General features: G+C 39.8%; 1 protein-coding gene across 3 annotated transcripts in view; it reads right to left on the reverse strand.

Moving 5' to 3' along the window:
- RIPOR2 (RHO family interacting cell polarization regulator 2) overlaps positions 1-16685 on the reverse strand; it is a 133316-nt gene that overhangs the window by 78264 nt on the left and 38367 nt on the right. Inside the window, exon 1 of one of the 3 annotated variants that reach the window (XM_081952754.1) lies at positions 4216-4343. The exons of the other annotated variants lie outside the window; for them this stretch is intronic. Coding sequence (XP_081808880.1) covers positions 4216-4282 — 67 coding nt within the window. The 5' untranslated portion in view covers positions 4283-4343. Of the gene's footprint in view, positions 1-4215; positions 4344-16685 lie in introns of those variants that run through there. 3 annotated transcript variants of the gene reach the window in all.

The following is a 16685-nucleotide window of genomic DNA, read 5'->3' on the forward strand; positions in this document are numbered from 1 at the left end:
AACTGAATTTATAAAGGTAGAATGTTTGTAAGAACTATGAACCACTGAAACCAAGGTAGTAGCAACACCTAATAATTATTCGGTTGAAAATATACAGAAAATTTAAGTATCAAAATTTAAATATCTGGTAAGCCAAATTCAGAATATATTTTACGAAAAATTTTAACTTTTCCATTTTCAGAATTTTTTTGATGCTTCTGTTTGTTTTAAGTGGTTCCCTTGGCACCATTTCTTCTTTTCACATTCAGAATACACTTGCAACATTTTGCAGTGTTTTTACATTTTTCTATCATCCATACTTATTAGATGCCATGTCTTCAGAGATATAATAATTTCCAAGGTCTCTTAGGTTCCCTCCTTATTTTTGCCTCTGAGACATCTAGGATCCTGTTCTCTTTTACCCACAATCTTTTGTGGCTGAGAAAAAGCCATTAAGCCAAATATAATTTTCTGGTTAAAAAGACACTTCCTGCTCCTGAAGTACCTAGAAAACTTCAAATAATTAAATCATAATATCTAATAAAGGGGGGGGGGGGAGATTACAACATTTTCAATTAAATTGAAATTCAATGGAATTTCATTTCTGTGGTACACTTCAATTGAAAGCAAAACAAAATGTGGCTGCATTGATCCAAAAATCCAATGGCAAAAAGATACTTGTATGGATTAGGGACAGAGGTCATCTATCACTCTTTCCCATAGAGGACCCATCAATACTGAACTCCAAATATTCAGAAATTATATAAATTTTCCAACTTCAAAAAGTTTTAGGTTAGCAATTTAACAAATGAATCTTAATAGGCATTGTTTGAAGCATAAAGACACAAATTTAACTGGTTGAACATTGGTAATGTTATTTATATATATATATATATATTTATGTTCATTTCTAGCCACCCTCTTGAGCCAAACCCTCTTCTGAACTTCCTTTCTTGGGACCTTCTTCGTTTGTACGTCTTTTCTATTATTCTCTGCCACTTACTCTTCATCTCCCTCTTGAAAAAAGCACTTGTCAGTCCTGTAAATTGGTTCACATACAAATGTGGTGGTTTGTTTTGGTTAATGGGATGAACTTTAGAAATAGCAAAATGAATCAGATGTTTTATTCTGAAAGCAGCAGTTGGGTTACCACTTTCACCACAAAATCCTGGTATGGAGGAAGGAAATTGTTTTTTTTTTTTTTTTAAATGTGCACGTTTCTGTAATTCTAGTGAAAAAAATACTGAAAATGTATTTAAATTAATTTTCAAAGACATGAATTATTTCCATCGAACAAATGGTTAGAACCTTTGGGGCATTAACAAACTGCACATTCAGTATTTTCTTAAGCACATTCAATGAAAAACATACAGAGTAGCTGTGCTTACAACACTATACTGAACCAGTATATTATACTGGAGAACAGTATCTCCACAAAATTTCCAGTTACAAAAAGTAGAATAATGTATATAAAAACCTGATATACATCCTTTGAAGAAGGAGCAAATGCAAATTTTTTCAACACATTTTCATAGATATGGAAGGTGCTCTGAGTTGAAGAGGTGCAAATTACTTACATGATAGCAGAAAAGTACAGAAGTGCTTACAATAAGAATTAAAATACCACTGCTCTTAAAAGTAGAATATTACTTAGTAACCTCATTCTGTCAAAGTAAATAAATTCAGCAAGTTATCTCCTGCAGTTTCTTTAACTCCTGGTGTGCAAGTATTTGCATCTCTGCCATTTGCTGCTGTTTGAGGATCACACACAATTTGGATAAGGGTGCCTGCAGAAGGCCTGGAACATACAGAAACGGCTTTGCAAAGGGCCAAACCAGGAGCCCCTCATCAGCAGGAGGAAAATGATGGCAAAAATTAGATGGGGAGAACAGAGCTGACAAAGGCAGTGGAATACAGTGTAGCCAAAGGGCAGAGATGGGGGTGCGGGGATGGAGATGCACAGGAGGCCATTTACCTTATTGAGGCTTGGGGTGGGAGAGAACTAGCTAGGAATGGTTTCCATCAGGATGAGTCCTTACATAACAATCAGATGGGATTTGGTTAACAGCGGAAACCAGGACTGCTGGGTTTGCTGTCCCTAAGTCAGGGATCCCCAACCCCCACGCTGTGGCCCACTACCGAGCCACGACCTGTTCAAAACTGGGCTGCACATGAGATGGGTGGGTGCATGTGTGAGTGAAGTTCCACTTGCACGAGTGGCAAGCAAGTGCGTGCATGAAGCTCCACTCATGGGAGCGGAGGACCCTTGCACTCACACACCAAGTTCCACTCGCATGAGCAGAGGGCGTTTGAGCGGAGAGCACTTGTGTTTGCGAGCAAGTGTCTGCTCACGCTCAAAGCTCCATTGGGGCGAGCGGAGGATACACCCGCCTGCCACTCGCAACAGTAGAGCTATGCACGTGTTTGCCTACCACTTCACACACACCCTGCTGCGCCAGGCCAGGTCACCAAGCTGGAAAGGTTGGGGACCACTGCCCTAAGTGATGTGGTTATGTGACATTTCACTTTATGACTGCATCATTTAGAAATGGAAATTCTGGTCCCAACTACTATTGTTAACCAAAGTCTAACCTGTACCGTGTAGTAGTATACATATTTTATAAATATGTTATCTTTATTATTATAAACATATTGTAAATAGAAATCGCCATCAATGCTCATTATTCCAGTTCACACCTAGTAAGCTTGCTGTTAAGAGTCCACAAGATTAATACAACGGAAGGCATACAAGTGTCCTACTGACTGTAATGTTCATCAATGAAGACATGAAAATAATGTGCATGTTGCCTCTGATTTTCTAACATACCTGAGCAAAACACTGCAGCAGTCTAAAACCTCTTTGCTACTTCTTAATGAATGTTCTCTTGGAAAGTTCTGGGAAACCCACAACTGCATTATCCCTGCACTTGTGCTTTGGTGTTCATCCATATGCTTCATACAATTTTGCTTTTCATAATAGTTTCCAAGATGTCATATTTTGAATTAAAGTCTCATTTTAAATTTAATTTATCCAACACAAATGTTTAACGTATGTACAAAGCCAGGCATTATTTATGTAAGAGTTATCTATATATTTTTTCTCTAAGGGGAAATATATAAACAAGGTATTTGAGTGGTACTAGCTCAATAAAATAAATGAGAAACTGATGTTAAAGGTAGCATTCTGATTAACTATGTCACCACAAACTGTTCATGCCCAACTTAGAAGTGAACATTAAATTGTATAAATGATGACAATTCAGAGAGCACATCAGGATAAAATACCAATACTATAGCCATTGTCTTTATTTTTCTAATTTACCATATTTTTCGGAGTATAAGATGCACTGGAGTATAAGATGCACCAAGCTTTTGAAGAGGCAAATTAAAAAAAAATTTTTTTTGCACTCTGCAGACCTCCCAAAAACGGCCTGTTTTTTGGCAAAAAAGGGGGCATGCATAGCCCTTAGGAGGCTTGTAGAGGGCTCCTGGAGGCTGGGGGGGCAAAAAGGAGCAAAAAATAGCCCATTTTTCGTTCTTTTGCCCTCCCTAGCAACCAGAAGCACTCTAGAAGTCTCCTAAAGGCTATGCATGGCCATTTTTGCAAAGGGGGCGGGGTTTCAGGAGGCCAAAAATGCTGTATTCAGTATATAAGACACACCCAGATTTTCACTTTTTTTTGAGGAAAAAAGGTGCATTGTATACACCGAAAAATACAGTATCTGAAAATCGATGTCTTTCATTCTGAAACTGAAGACACATGATTACTGTACTGAAATACTGTAATTCTTTTTACCTCTCTGTTGAAAATGAAAACTCTATTAGTGCAAGAGTTACAACTATAACTGGAATAGTTTGTTGACTGCAATTACAGATAGTTCATATTGATATAATTATTGTGGAATGTAATTATAATTGAATTTGGATTACAAATTAAGCTGCAATCTTGTGTACTGTAGACTTAATATAGAGTAACTCCCCTATTGAGTCCTACCTCTGAGTGAAAATCACTTTACAAAAATACTTTTGGAACTCATGACTCTACTTAATATAAATCTAATTTACTGTTATGCATATTCTTCTAGCACTTTATTTAATCAACACAACTTTTGTGAAAAGTTTATCCTTAGCTTTCTTATATTGAACATTTGGAACTTTAAGAAATCAATAAAGTGCCATCAACCTACGACAAGCATGTAACAGCTTAAAAGAACAGTGTTATAGGATGTAATTTACCTTCACAAATGATATCATCCGCTTCATCAAGCACGAATGGATCTTCTTCCAAAGGCATCATGATCATGAGTAAACTGAACAGCTACTGAATGTTAGGGTTGCTTTCAATACTACAACAGATCTACTTCCTTGCATGAGCTTCTTCTCTGCTGTTGGCTGTAACAACTTCCTCATCTGCACTATTAGAGCTGTCTCATTTACATACATATGGTAGTTTCTGCTTTCTTTTCCCCTTTTCTGTAGCTTTTGAGATTTGAAGTGACTTATTTCCTCTAAGGCTAAGAATATAAACCCCAGGATTCAGAATGCAGAATGAATCCATTTCACTGCTACTCCACTTCTAAAAGACTCTAAAGAGCTCTGTTACATAATTAGCATATTGTTATAAAGAGAAAGCCTGGTTCTATTAATTTGTTGTTTCTTTTAAATAAGGAATATTTCACCCTACAAATTCTGTAAAGTTGAATGTTTACACATATATCAGATACATAATCATATGTAATTGTCTCATAACTTAATACTGTTAATATAGAAGAGATTTCAACTTGAGACATAACTTGCAATCTACACGTAAACCTTCATGTATAAGCAGTGTGTAATTTATGGTTTGTGCATAAGTTGGGAAGTCAATATCAAATAAATTTACCATGATCGACATGGCAATCTGAATATTTTCTCAAGTTCTTTCTTAAAATAGTCAGTTATTATGGAAGAAATTAAATATGAATTTTCAGAAAGCTAGTGAATTTTTGATAACAGTTTAATAACCGGTTGTTTGATGACTTTACAAATTTATGACAGTGCTGAAGAAGTGTTAATTAAAACTTGATCTTGTACTTATGGCTCTTAAGAGCCGTGGTGGCTCAGTGGTTAGAATGCAGTAATGAGGCTACTTATGCTGACTGCCTGTAATTTGGCAGTTCACTGAGGTGGGGACCCTTAAACTCCATATCATTTGAAGCTTCCTGAAGCTAGGATTGGAGCTGCTGGAGAGAAGGAGGGGGTGAGTCACAAGACAAAGACACTGAGGTGGGGGCCCTTAAACTCCATATCATTTGAAGCTTCCTGAAGCTAGGATTGGAGCTGCTGGAGAGAAGGAGGGGGTGAGTCACAAGACAAAGACACTGAGGTGGGGGCCCTTAAACTCCATATCATTTGAAGCTTCCTGAAGCTAGGATTGGAGCTGCTGGAGAGAAGGAGGGGGTGAGTCACAAGACAAAGACACTGAGGTGGGGGCCCTTAAACTCCATATCATTTGAAGCTTCCTGAAGCTAGGATTGGAGCTGCTGGAGAGAAGGAGGGGGTGAGTCACAAGACAAAGACACTGAGGTGGGGGCCCTTAAACTCCATATCATTTGAAGCTTCCTGAAGCTAGGATTGGAGCTGCTGGAGAGAAGGAGGGGGTGAGTCACAAGACAAAGACACTGAGGTGGGGGCCCTTAAACTCCATATCATTTGAAGCTTCCTGAAGCTAGGATTGGAGCTGCTGGAGAGAAGGAGGGGGTGAGTCACAAGACAAAGACACTGAGGTGGGGGCCCTTAAACTCCATATCATTTGAAGCTTCCTGAAGCTAGGATTGGAGCTGCTGGAGAGGAGGGGGTGAGTCACAAGACAAAGACACTGAGGTGGGGGCCCTTAAACTCCATATCATTTGAAGCTTCCTGAAGCTAGGATTGGAGCTGCTGGAGAGAAGGAGGGGGTGAGTCACAAGACAAAGACACTGAGGTGGGGGCCCTTAAACTCCATATCATTTGAAGCTTCCTGAAGCTAGGATTGGAGCTGCTGGAGAGAAGGAGGGGGTGAGTCACAAGACAAAGACACTGAGGTGGGGGCCCTTAAACTCCATATCATTTGAAGCTTCCTGAAGCTAGGATTGGAGCTGCTGGAGAGAAGGAGGGGGTGAGTCACAAGACAAAGACACTGAGGTGGGGGCCCTTAAACTCCATATCATTTGAAGCTTCCTGAAGCTAGGATTGGAGCTGCTGGAGAGAAGGAGGGGGTGAGTCACAAGACAAAGACACTGAGGTGGGGGCCCTTAAACTCCATATCATTTGAAGCTTCCTGAAGCTAGGATTGGAGCTGCTGGAGAGAAGGAGGGGGTGAGTCACAAGACAAAGACACTGAGGTGGGGGCCCTTAAACTCCATATCATTTGAAGCTTCCTGAAGCTAGGATTGGAGCTGCTGGAGAGAAGGAGGGGGTGAGTCACAAGACAAAGACACTGAGGTGGGGGCCCTTAAACTCCATATCATTTGAAGCTTCCTGAAGCTAGGATTGGAGCTGCTGGAGAGAAGGAGGGGGTGAGTCACAAGACAAAGACACTGAGGTGGGGGCCCTTAAACTCCATATCATTTGAAGCTTCCTGAAGCTAGGATTGGAGCTGCTGGAGAGAAGGAGGGGGTGAGTCACAAGACAAAGACACTGAGGTGGGGGCCCGCGCGCCTAACGGCGCGCGAATCATATATCTATAAACCAAAATAGCAATACATTCTGGATTAGTGTGTTTGAGATTGTGATTTTATTTATTTCAAAATGACTGGCTTAGTTCAATGTAATAGCTGTTTTGCACCTGTCTTTCGCAGTACTCTTTTCAAATTTGGATACTGTCCCCTTTGTAAACAAATTACGAGTCTACATAGGCAGATTACCTATCTAGAATCTGTAATCTGTGCTCTCCAAGCAGAAACTAGGTGTCTACGTCAGCCATTCCACTCTATGGTGAAGCCACACTATCAGCCCCCTCTGCCACAAAGATCTTGCAGGAGAAGAGCTGTCTGGACAACTGTGGGATCTGGCAGGTTGAGAGCTGTGAACCATAAACCCAAAGCTTTTGCTGTGACCCAGCAAAACAGATATAGTGCCCTTGCTGACCTTAATGGGGACACTAAAGAGATAGGTCAAGGCAGTTGTGATAATGATGACTCAAATAAGCAGGGGATCGTGGTCCAAAACGAAGAACTTTCTTCGGAAAGGCGAAAAGGGGAACCAGGTATCACACATCAGTCGCAGAAGAAGATCAAGGTATGTAAAAAGAGAAGTCACCTTCTGGTTGGTGATTCAATCGTAAGAGATGTTAATTTAGGAGAGGATAAGGAGGTTTTAAAAGAGGTCAGGTGTCTGCCAGGTGCTACTGCCAGCAGAGACAAGAGGCGTATTCTTAAGATAGTCAAGAATGCAAGTAGGGACTGTGACGTTGATGCTATTATACATCTTGGCACTAATGATCTATCCCAGAAAGATGTACTTTCTGTGCAGAACGATTTCCAGAACTTGGGGTATGAACTTAATAGTATAGGTTGTAGGCTTATCTTTTCAGAGGTTTTACCTGTATATAAGGAACAAAAAGGGAAGGGCCAGCGTGTAGCAGAGTTTAATGTTTGGCTAAAGGAGTGGTGTAAAAGGGAAGGCTTTGGTTTTATTAGTCATGAAGCCTGTAGCTGGTCCAATGAAAAACTGTACAAAAGAGATGGGTTGCACCCATCCAAGAAAGGAACTGAGTTACTTGGCATTAAATTCACAGATTTTCTTGATAAACATTTAAACTGAAGAGCGGGGACAGAGAATTAATAGATACAGAACATCTCTGTCCCCAGCAAACTAAAATTCATAGGGTTATAAATGCATGTAACATAGATGTGTGTGTGGGTAAGATTATCACTCCTGCTGTCAAGCAAAACCAAGCATGTAATAATGATTGTCATACCATGTGCATGAATCACACAAGTGGCAAGAAAATAGGGGCAGTCAGGCATAATACAGGTTATGTAGACAGTAAACACAAGGTCAATCAAAATGGACTCAAATGTCTATATACCAATGCACAGAGTATGAGGAATAAACAGGGAGAATTAGAAATTCAAGTAAAAGAGGGCAGATATGATATTATTGCCATTACAGAAACTTGGTGGGATGAAACTGACAAATGGAACATACAGCTAGAAGGATTTAAATTATTTAAAAAAAATAGACCAAATAAAAGAGCAGGTGGAGTTGCACTATATATAAGAAATAACTATGTCTCTACAGAAATAGAGCACAACAATAATGAGAACTATCTTGAATGCATTTGGGTCAATATTAAAGGTTGTGGGGGAAATGACATTGCCATAGGTCTATACTACAGGCCACCCAACCAAGCAGAGGAAGAAGATGAACTTTTTGCTAGTCAGCTAACTAAGGTATGTAGGAAGCACACCACAATAGTAATGGGAGATTTTAACTACCCTGACATCAACTGGGAAACAAACTCTGCACCAAGTGGAAGATCCAACAGGTTCCTAACAAACCTAGCAGACAACTTTGTTTTCCAAAAAGTAGAGAAGGAAACAAGGGGATCAGCCATACTGGACTTAATTCTCACTAACAGAGAGGAAATGATAGAAGGTGTTGAAGCCATAGGAACCCTGGGGGCAAGTGACCATGCAATATTGGAATTCAACATTATCCAAACACAAGTAGTAGAACAAAGTCAAACTAGAGTCTTGGACTTTAAGAAAGCTAATTTCAATAAACTTAGAGAGAGCTTGGGAAAAATTCCATGGATGAGAATCCTCGAGGGGAAAACAACTCAAGAAGCTTGGGAAATTTTGAAAAATGAGATTAGAAAAGCCCAGTCTAACACAATACCAATGAAAAAGAAAAACAACAGCTCCCAAAAGAAACCAGCATGGCTGCATAAACAACTATCTGACAAACTGAAAGACAAAAAAAGTAAGTATAAAAAGTGGAAGGAGGGGGACATAACTAAGGCAGAATATCAGCAAATAGCCCGAGCCTGTAAAGATGAAGTGAGGAAAGCTAAGGCTCACAATGAAGAAAGACTTGCCACAAAAGTAAAAATTAACAAAAAAAGCTTCTTCCAACATGTTAAAAACAAGAAAAAAGTTAAGGAAACAATTGGTCCATTGCTAGGAGAAAGTGGCAAGAAGGTGACAAGCAACAGGGAGAAAGCAGAACTATTTAACTCATGTTTTGCATCTGTCTTTACACAAAGGGATAAAACAGTCCAACCTATCAAAAGCAGCACCACAAAATTAGGAACACAAATTGAAATAGGGAAGAAAATGGTAAGTGAGCACCTGTCTACCCTAGATGAGTTCAAATCACCAGGACCGGATGGATTACACCCCAGAGTTCTGAAGGAACTAGCAGACGAGATCTCAGAACCACTGAATTATATCTTTCAGAGATCCTGGAACACCGGGGAACTACCAGAGGACTGGAAAAGAGCTGATGTGGTTCCCATCTTCAAAAAAGGGAAAAAACTAGATCCAGGAAACTACAGACCTATCAACCTAACCTCAATACCAGGAAAGATTCTGGAAAAAATAATCAAGCAACGAATTTGCGAACACCTAGAAGCAAACAAAGTAATAGCCAAAAGCCAACATGGATTTGTCAAAAACAGATCATGCCAGACTAATCTTATTGCATTCTTTGATAATGTGACAAAATTAGTGGACCAGAGGAATGCCGTTGATATAGTTTACTTGGACTTCAGTAAGGCTTTTGATAAGGTAGACCATAACCTACTACTAGATAAAGTAGAAGAATGTGGGTTAGACAGCATCACCACCAGATGGATTGGTAACTGGCTGACCAACCGCACTCAACGTGTAGTTCTCAATGGAACTGCATCTACATGGAGGGAAGTATGCAGTGGAGTACCCCAAGGCTCTGTTTTAGGCCCAGTACTCTTCAACATCTTCATCAATGATTTGGATGAGGGAATAAATGGGGAACTCATCAAATTTGCAGATGATACCAAGCTGGCAGGAATAGCCAACACTCCAGAAGATAGGCTTAAGATACAGAAGGATCTTGACAAACTTGAACATTGGGCACTATCTAATAAAATGAAATTCAATGGTGAAAAGAGTAAGGTTCTACATTTAGGCAACAAAAACGGAATGCACAGGTACAGTATAGGTGATACCATACTCAGTAGTAGTAACTGTGAAAGGGATCTTGGAGTCCTAGTGGACAACCATTTAAATATGAGCCAGCAGTGTGCAGCAGCTGCCAAAAAAGCCAACACAGTTCTAGGCTGCATCAACAGAGGGATAGAATCAAGATCACGTGAAGTGTTAATACCACTTTATAATGCCTTGGTAAGGCCACACTTGGAATACTGCATTCAGTTCTGGTCGCCACGATGTAAAAAAGATGTGGAGACTCTAGAAAGAGTGCAGAGAAGAGCAACAAAGATGTTTAGGGGACTGGAGACTAAAACATATGAAAAACGGTTGCAGGAACTGGGTATGTTTAGCTTAAGAGAAAGAAGGACTAGGGGAGACATGATAGCATTATTCCAATATCTCAGAGGTTGCCACAAAGAAGAGGGAGTCAAACTATTCTCCAAAGCACCTGAGGGTAGAACAAGAAGCAATGGGTGGAAACTAATCAAGGAGAGAAGCAATTTAGAACTGAGGAGGAATTTCCTGACAGTGAGAACAATTAATCAGTGGAACAGCTTGCCTCCAGAAGTTGTGAATGCCCCAACACTGGAAGTCTTTAAGAAGATGTTGGATAGCTATTTGTCTGAAACGGTATAGGGTTTCCTGCCTAGGCAGGGGGTTGGACTAGAAGACCTCCAAGGTCCCTTCCAACTCTACTATTGTATTGTATTGTATTGTATTGTATTAAATCTCACCAGGTTCAAGGTTGACTCAGACTTCCATCCTTCCAAGGTCGATAAAATGAGGACCCAGATTGTTGGGTGCAATATGCTGACTCTGTAAACCGCTTAGAGAGGGCTGTAAAAGTGGTATATAAGTCTAAGTGCTACTGCTATTGCTATCCAGCAGTCACAATTGTGATTTGCAACCTTCCCTGTTGGCTTCCCACAAGCAAAGTCAATGGGGAAGGTGGCAGGAAGTCAGAAGATATTGTCACATGACATCCTCCCTTAATGACTTATGTGATCCTTGTTTAATGAGGGTAATCAGTACTGCTGTCACTAAGTGGTGCAGTCATATGGTTTTTCAACTTACAACACAGTTCCTTAACAATAATGTTTATGATGCTGATTAGCACAGTAAAATGAGGACTATGTAATTTTATTTGTTTGGGAGCCTCTTTTTTTTAAAAAAATGTTGAGGCTCACAAATAGGATATGAAGGAAATTAATTTTGTTTTATTTCTTCCAACAAATAGTAATCAAAATCTGATATATGGAGATGTGATCTTGCACTTTAATTAGTTTTGCCAACTAGTCCGAGTTTTCTCCAATACTGTCTTCAGCTGTTTTCCCCCCACTTCTAAAGTGACTGAAAATAAGATGGTTAAAGAAACTGCCTCCCAAATTACAACCTCTTCATGTGTTTTGGCTACAGTGTTTTCTTGATGTTCTCTCCAGACTATGTTTACAAAGGGTAGGTTTTCATCTTTCATATTCCCTCCTGACCAGTTTTAAAAAAAGACCACATAGGCTACTAAGACTGATCCATCTTCTCATTATTATATCAGTGAACTCACAAAAATGAAAAACAAGCACAGGTTATACTTTAATTGTTCTAACAGTGAACCTGAAGAAGGAATAGAAGGAGGAAAAGATGATGCCCCCAGATTTTACCATGCCTCTGGTGAACTTGTAAAAACATAGCAATGGAGAACAACAACCAGTAATTGAATGGGACAGACCATTCCTGTAGTGCACAGTAACCAATTAGAATATAGGTGTTAACCAACAATGAAACACATGCTAACATGTGTGAGAAAACACCTATGTTTGACATGTAGTAGAATGAAAAGGGTAGAGGTTGTTGTCCTGGTGGGCTGGTTTGAGGTATAAAATATGTATTTATTTATTTATTTATTTTATTGAACTTATTAGTCGCCCCCTCTCCCCACAGGGACTCGGGGCGACGTACAGAGCAATAATCAAGATAGCACCATAAAATCGTGCAGAGGAGGTAAAAATAAGTCCATAAATAAGCATACTTACAAAGTTTAAAACCCCAAAAATATTAAAAACAAAATTTCCCATTGTAAAATGACCTGGGGTGGCAAGATAGTAACGTTATGCCAGGCCGGCTTGACAAAACAGGTAGGTCTTCAGCTTCATACGGAAGGAGCGAAGATCGGTTGTTGTCCGGATGTCTGGGGGGAGGTCATTCCAAAGGGTAGGGCCCACCACAGAGAAGGCCCTACTCCTGGGCACCGTCCCCAGGCACTCTCTAGAGGACGGCACCCGGAGTAGCCCCTCCCTGTGTGAGCGAGTGGGTCGCAGGGATGTATGTATTGTATGTATATATGTATGTATGTATATATTGCCGGTATGTATTCCTTTCCTCATGAAACAATCAGTGGGGTATATTCGTTTTGGGGCAAAAAGATAACAAGGATGAACCCTGTTAAACTGATCATTAGTGATTTAATATATTTTCTAATTTAAACTGGACTTCTATATTCAACTGGCCGGATACGTTATCAATAGAAGAGAAAAGACTCAGGCCAATAAGAAAAAACAGGAGCCATAAACAACATACAGACTGTAGCAGCCATTATGTAGGACAGACAAAAGATTAGCATAGTATATCCATGAACACCAACTAGCAATCGGAAAACACAATAAAAATTTCTTAATTTCAAAACACATTGACAAACAACCATACTTTCAACTGGGAAACTGTGAGGATCCAAAAAGCTACGGAGTTCTTAGAAACTTGTTATTCAAATAAATCAGCCATCAACAGGCACATAGAGATAAACCACATCAAGAGAGACAATAAAAAAAGCCAAGAAGGAAATAAAAAGACAAGAACACCTCCTTGACAGCAATCAATATCCAGGGATTAACACCAGACACAAAATCAAGCAATAAACAGTACCCTAATAAAGGAACTATCAATTCAACAAACAAGCAGTAAACAACAGCCTAATCAAAGAACTATCAAAGAGAAGAATAAAAAACACCCCACCTACAATGACAGCAAGGTACTGTATATAAACAAGGAGCAAACCCCACTCCCTTCTAGCACCTAAGATGTTACCTAGTCAGGTAATGAAAAGGTATAAGCAAATAACCAACTCAGAGAGCATCAAGGACATCCATTGAGCTGTGGTTAATCATCTAATGAATGAACCCTAGTTGAATGGTTTTGTATAACAAGCTAAATAATACAGTTTAAAACTATTCATGGCTAGGTTATTGCAAAAAGTTAGATCAAAAGCAAAGCAGCCACATTATGTAATAGCATGACACAGAAAAGTCCAGAGGCATTTAAAATTCTAGATGATTTCTAGTATCTTCCTTTGACATAAATTTTATCCAAAGAAAATATTTTAGCATTTTTATTTCTGATTTATTTAATTCTTAAATTTGATTTCTTTGTTCTATTGCAGAATGCATTATGCATCATTTTCAAATACAGCACATAAGTGTTTACACATTTTACAGTTTCTCAAATGTTAAAGAATGAATCAAGTCTTGGAAGTTCTTTCCTTGTTATTACACTAGCTCTCTTTTGAATTTGGACCAGTTTTCTATGTACATCCCTTTCAAAGCACCAGAGATCTATTCTCTTGACAGATCTTATTGCTATTTTTTCACAACTTAAAAAAAGCATCAAACGGCTGTTTTCTTTTGGGAAAAGAACTGTCACCTACAACGAACACCACACAACCCTGGTGACAAACGCCATGACTCTCAAGTTCTTTATTTAAAAAGCCTTTAAGAAGTCTCTCTATTCCTTTCTTAAATGGCAACCTAATATACAATATAGCAAAGCTTGCGTGTGTGTGCGCGCGCACGCACACACACACACACAAAAGGAGAACAGGCACAGAGAAAAGATGATGATATTGTAGGGAAAAAATGTTTCCCAATTGTAATTATCTAAGATTGTTTAAATCTGTCTATTTCTTTGAGCTGTTCATTTTTGTTAGTGGCGCTAACCCAGTGGTTCTCAACCTGTGGGTCAGGACCCCTTTTGGGGTTGAACGACCCTTTCACAGGGGTCGCCTAAGACCATCGGAAAACACATATTTTCGATGGTCTTAGGAACCGAGACACCAATTTTATGGTTGAGGGTCACCACAACATGAGGAACTGTATTAAAGGTTTGCAGCATTGGGAAGGTTGAGAACCATTGCTCTAACCTGAATGATTGTAGATTTCTCTTTTATATCCTGCTCTAAGATTTTTCCGTTTGCAAGCTTTTACACCTTAACTTTTGTTTGGAAAAATCTTGTTTTTCTTTTTCTCTTCTTCAAAAAACACAAAGGCATGCAGTAGGTCAGAATATATCTCTAGTCTAACAGAAATTGTTAGAGAATGTTTCAAATAAAGGGATAAGTGCAGCTTGTCAATTTGAATTATTCTCAACAACTCACAACCATCACCAATCTACCTGGTTTATATGGAATAAATATAGAACAGGCATTAATTAATGTAAATGTAAAATTCAAATTAAGGTTCTAATTGCAGGGCCTATCTTGGAAACCAGAAGTTTATTATGCACTTAGAAGATGATATACCATCCTGTCTGAACCGAATTGTAATATATTCAACCCATTCCCGGTTTTGTTGAGTCTAGCTTTAGATAACAAAAAATATAAAGTCTACCCCCAAAACTTTAAATTATCTATAATTCTACTTAGATATTAAAATACTGTTTGTTTTTGTATTTGCCTATGGAAAACAGAAAAACTTCAAGACTTTTTCAAAAACTACAACATGTAGTGAAAGATGAATACTAAAGATCTCAACATTCATATCAGAAAAGAAGAAACCTGATGACAAACTAACTTCAAAAATGTTATAACAATAGCATTAACATGGATATATAAATGGATGGAATGTACATTCATCTGACATCAATTGGACACAAACGTGATACAGTGGTGACCATATAATTAGACATATCCAATTGGATAGACTCTCACTTGATGGAGAGATGGACAACAAAAATATCTTAACTCCAACTGGATCACCGCAAAAAAAACCTGAATAAATATAAATATCTTTAGAAGCAATCAGTTTGGATATCAACTTTATCCAGATGAATAGAATAATACAATTTGAAGTGTGAAAGTGAATAAAGTACATGGGCACTCATATTAAATAATAGCAGTGAATTCTAGAATTTTGCAGTTAGTGCCAAAGTACCAACCTAGTACCAAAACAACTAGATTTCCCACATTGCCATTTAGGCAGTGAATCCCAGGAGGATGCTGTATCAGTCAAGTCAAATCTATTAGGAATCAGATGTTATGGTTGAGACTATATGGTTGTTCCAATTCCTATTCAGGCACAGAGCTTACTGAATGATTTCCCATCGGGCCTTCTCTCAGAGGAACCAATGTTGGTACCTACCTTAATGTCCACTGTCAATCTTGAAGCTACGCCTCTTCCTCTGTAGCACCAGTTTGTCATGAGGTCGTGGTAGAAGGTCAACCTGGAATGAGAAGAAAGGGAAACATACCCAGGCCATCCCAGACCCTGACTTGCTATAGTCTCTATCTAGGGTAGGATGTGGCCCTTTCTGCGAAGCCCTGAGAAGCGACGTTCAGATAAGTACCAACATTCATTCTCCAGGGCATCTCAGGAGGTGCCACAACTGGGACGTGCCCAAGCTACCGTCCTAAGGGGGGTACTTTCCAAATCCCGTGTGGTTGGGATGGCCACCACCTGTTGGAGTACTCTGCGGCCAAAGGATGTCTCTGCGGATGTGAAAGCATCCAGACGGTAATGGCGAATGAAAGGCGATGATGTTGCCCAAGTGGCCGCCCTACAGATGTCCTTGAAGGGAGCCCTAGTTGCCCAAGCTGCTGTTGTGGCAGCACTGCATGTGGAATGAGCTGAGGTGGTGATCGACCCCTAGCCTCATAGGCCTTAATGATTGCAGCCCTCAGTCAGTGACCGATACTTGAGGAGGTGACCCTTGCTCCCAAAGTCATTGGTTGAAATGAAACTAGTAGAGCCTCAGACCTGCAAACAGCTGCCATGTCCCACAAGTAAATGTGCAGCACACGATGGACGTCTAGTCTGTGCCAAAGTAATTCTCTGTCCCAAGAGGGGACCAAACATAAATATGGTAAGATGACCTCTTGTACCCTGTGGAATGTGGTATTTACCTTTGGGATGAAGGTAGGGTCCAACCTGAGAACAACTCTGTCTGGCTAAAATAAGCACAGGTCCCCTCTGGAGGACAGAGCGCCCAGCTTAGAGATGCATCTAGGTGATGTTATGGCGATCAGAAACACAACTTCGAGCATTAGAAATTGTAGACTGATTGTGTGCAAAGGCTCAAAGGGTGGTCCTGTCAGAGCCTGGAGAACTAAATCCCACGTAGGGAAATGGTGGATGGTAGGCGGATGCAGATTCACTACCCCCTTGAGAAACCTAATGACCAGTAATCTAGATAGGGGTAATGGACCCTCACCCACCAGAACGGTGAAGAGCACTGCTACTTCGTGGCTGACCATATTATGGGAGAGACCCTTGTCCAGACCGTCCTGCAGGAAGT

The sequence above is a fragment of the Natrix helvetica genome (genome assembly GCF_964273705.1).
Source record: "Natrix helvetica genome assembly, chromosome: 4".
Lineage (NCBI taxonomy): Eukaryota > Metazoa > Chordata > Lepidosauria > Squamata > Natricidae > Natrix > Natrix helvetica.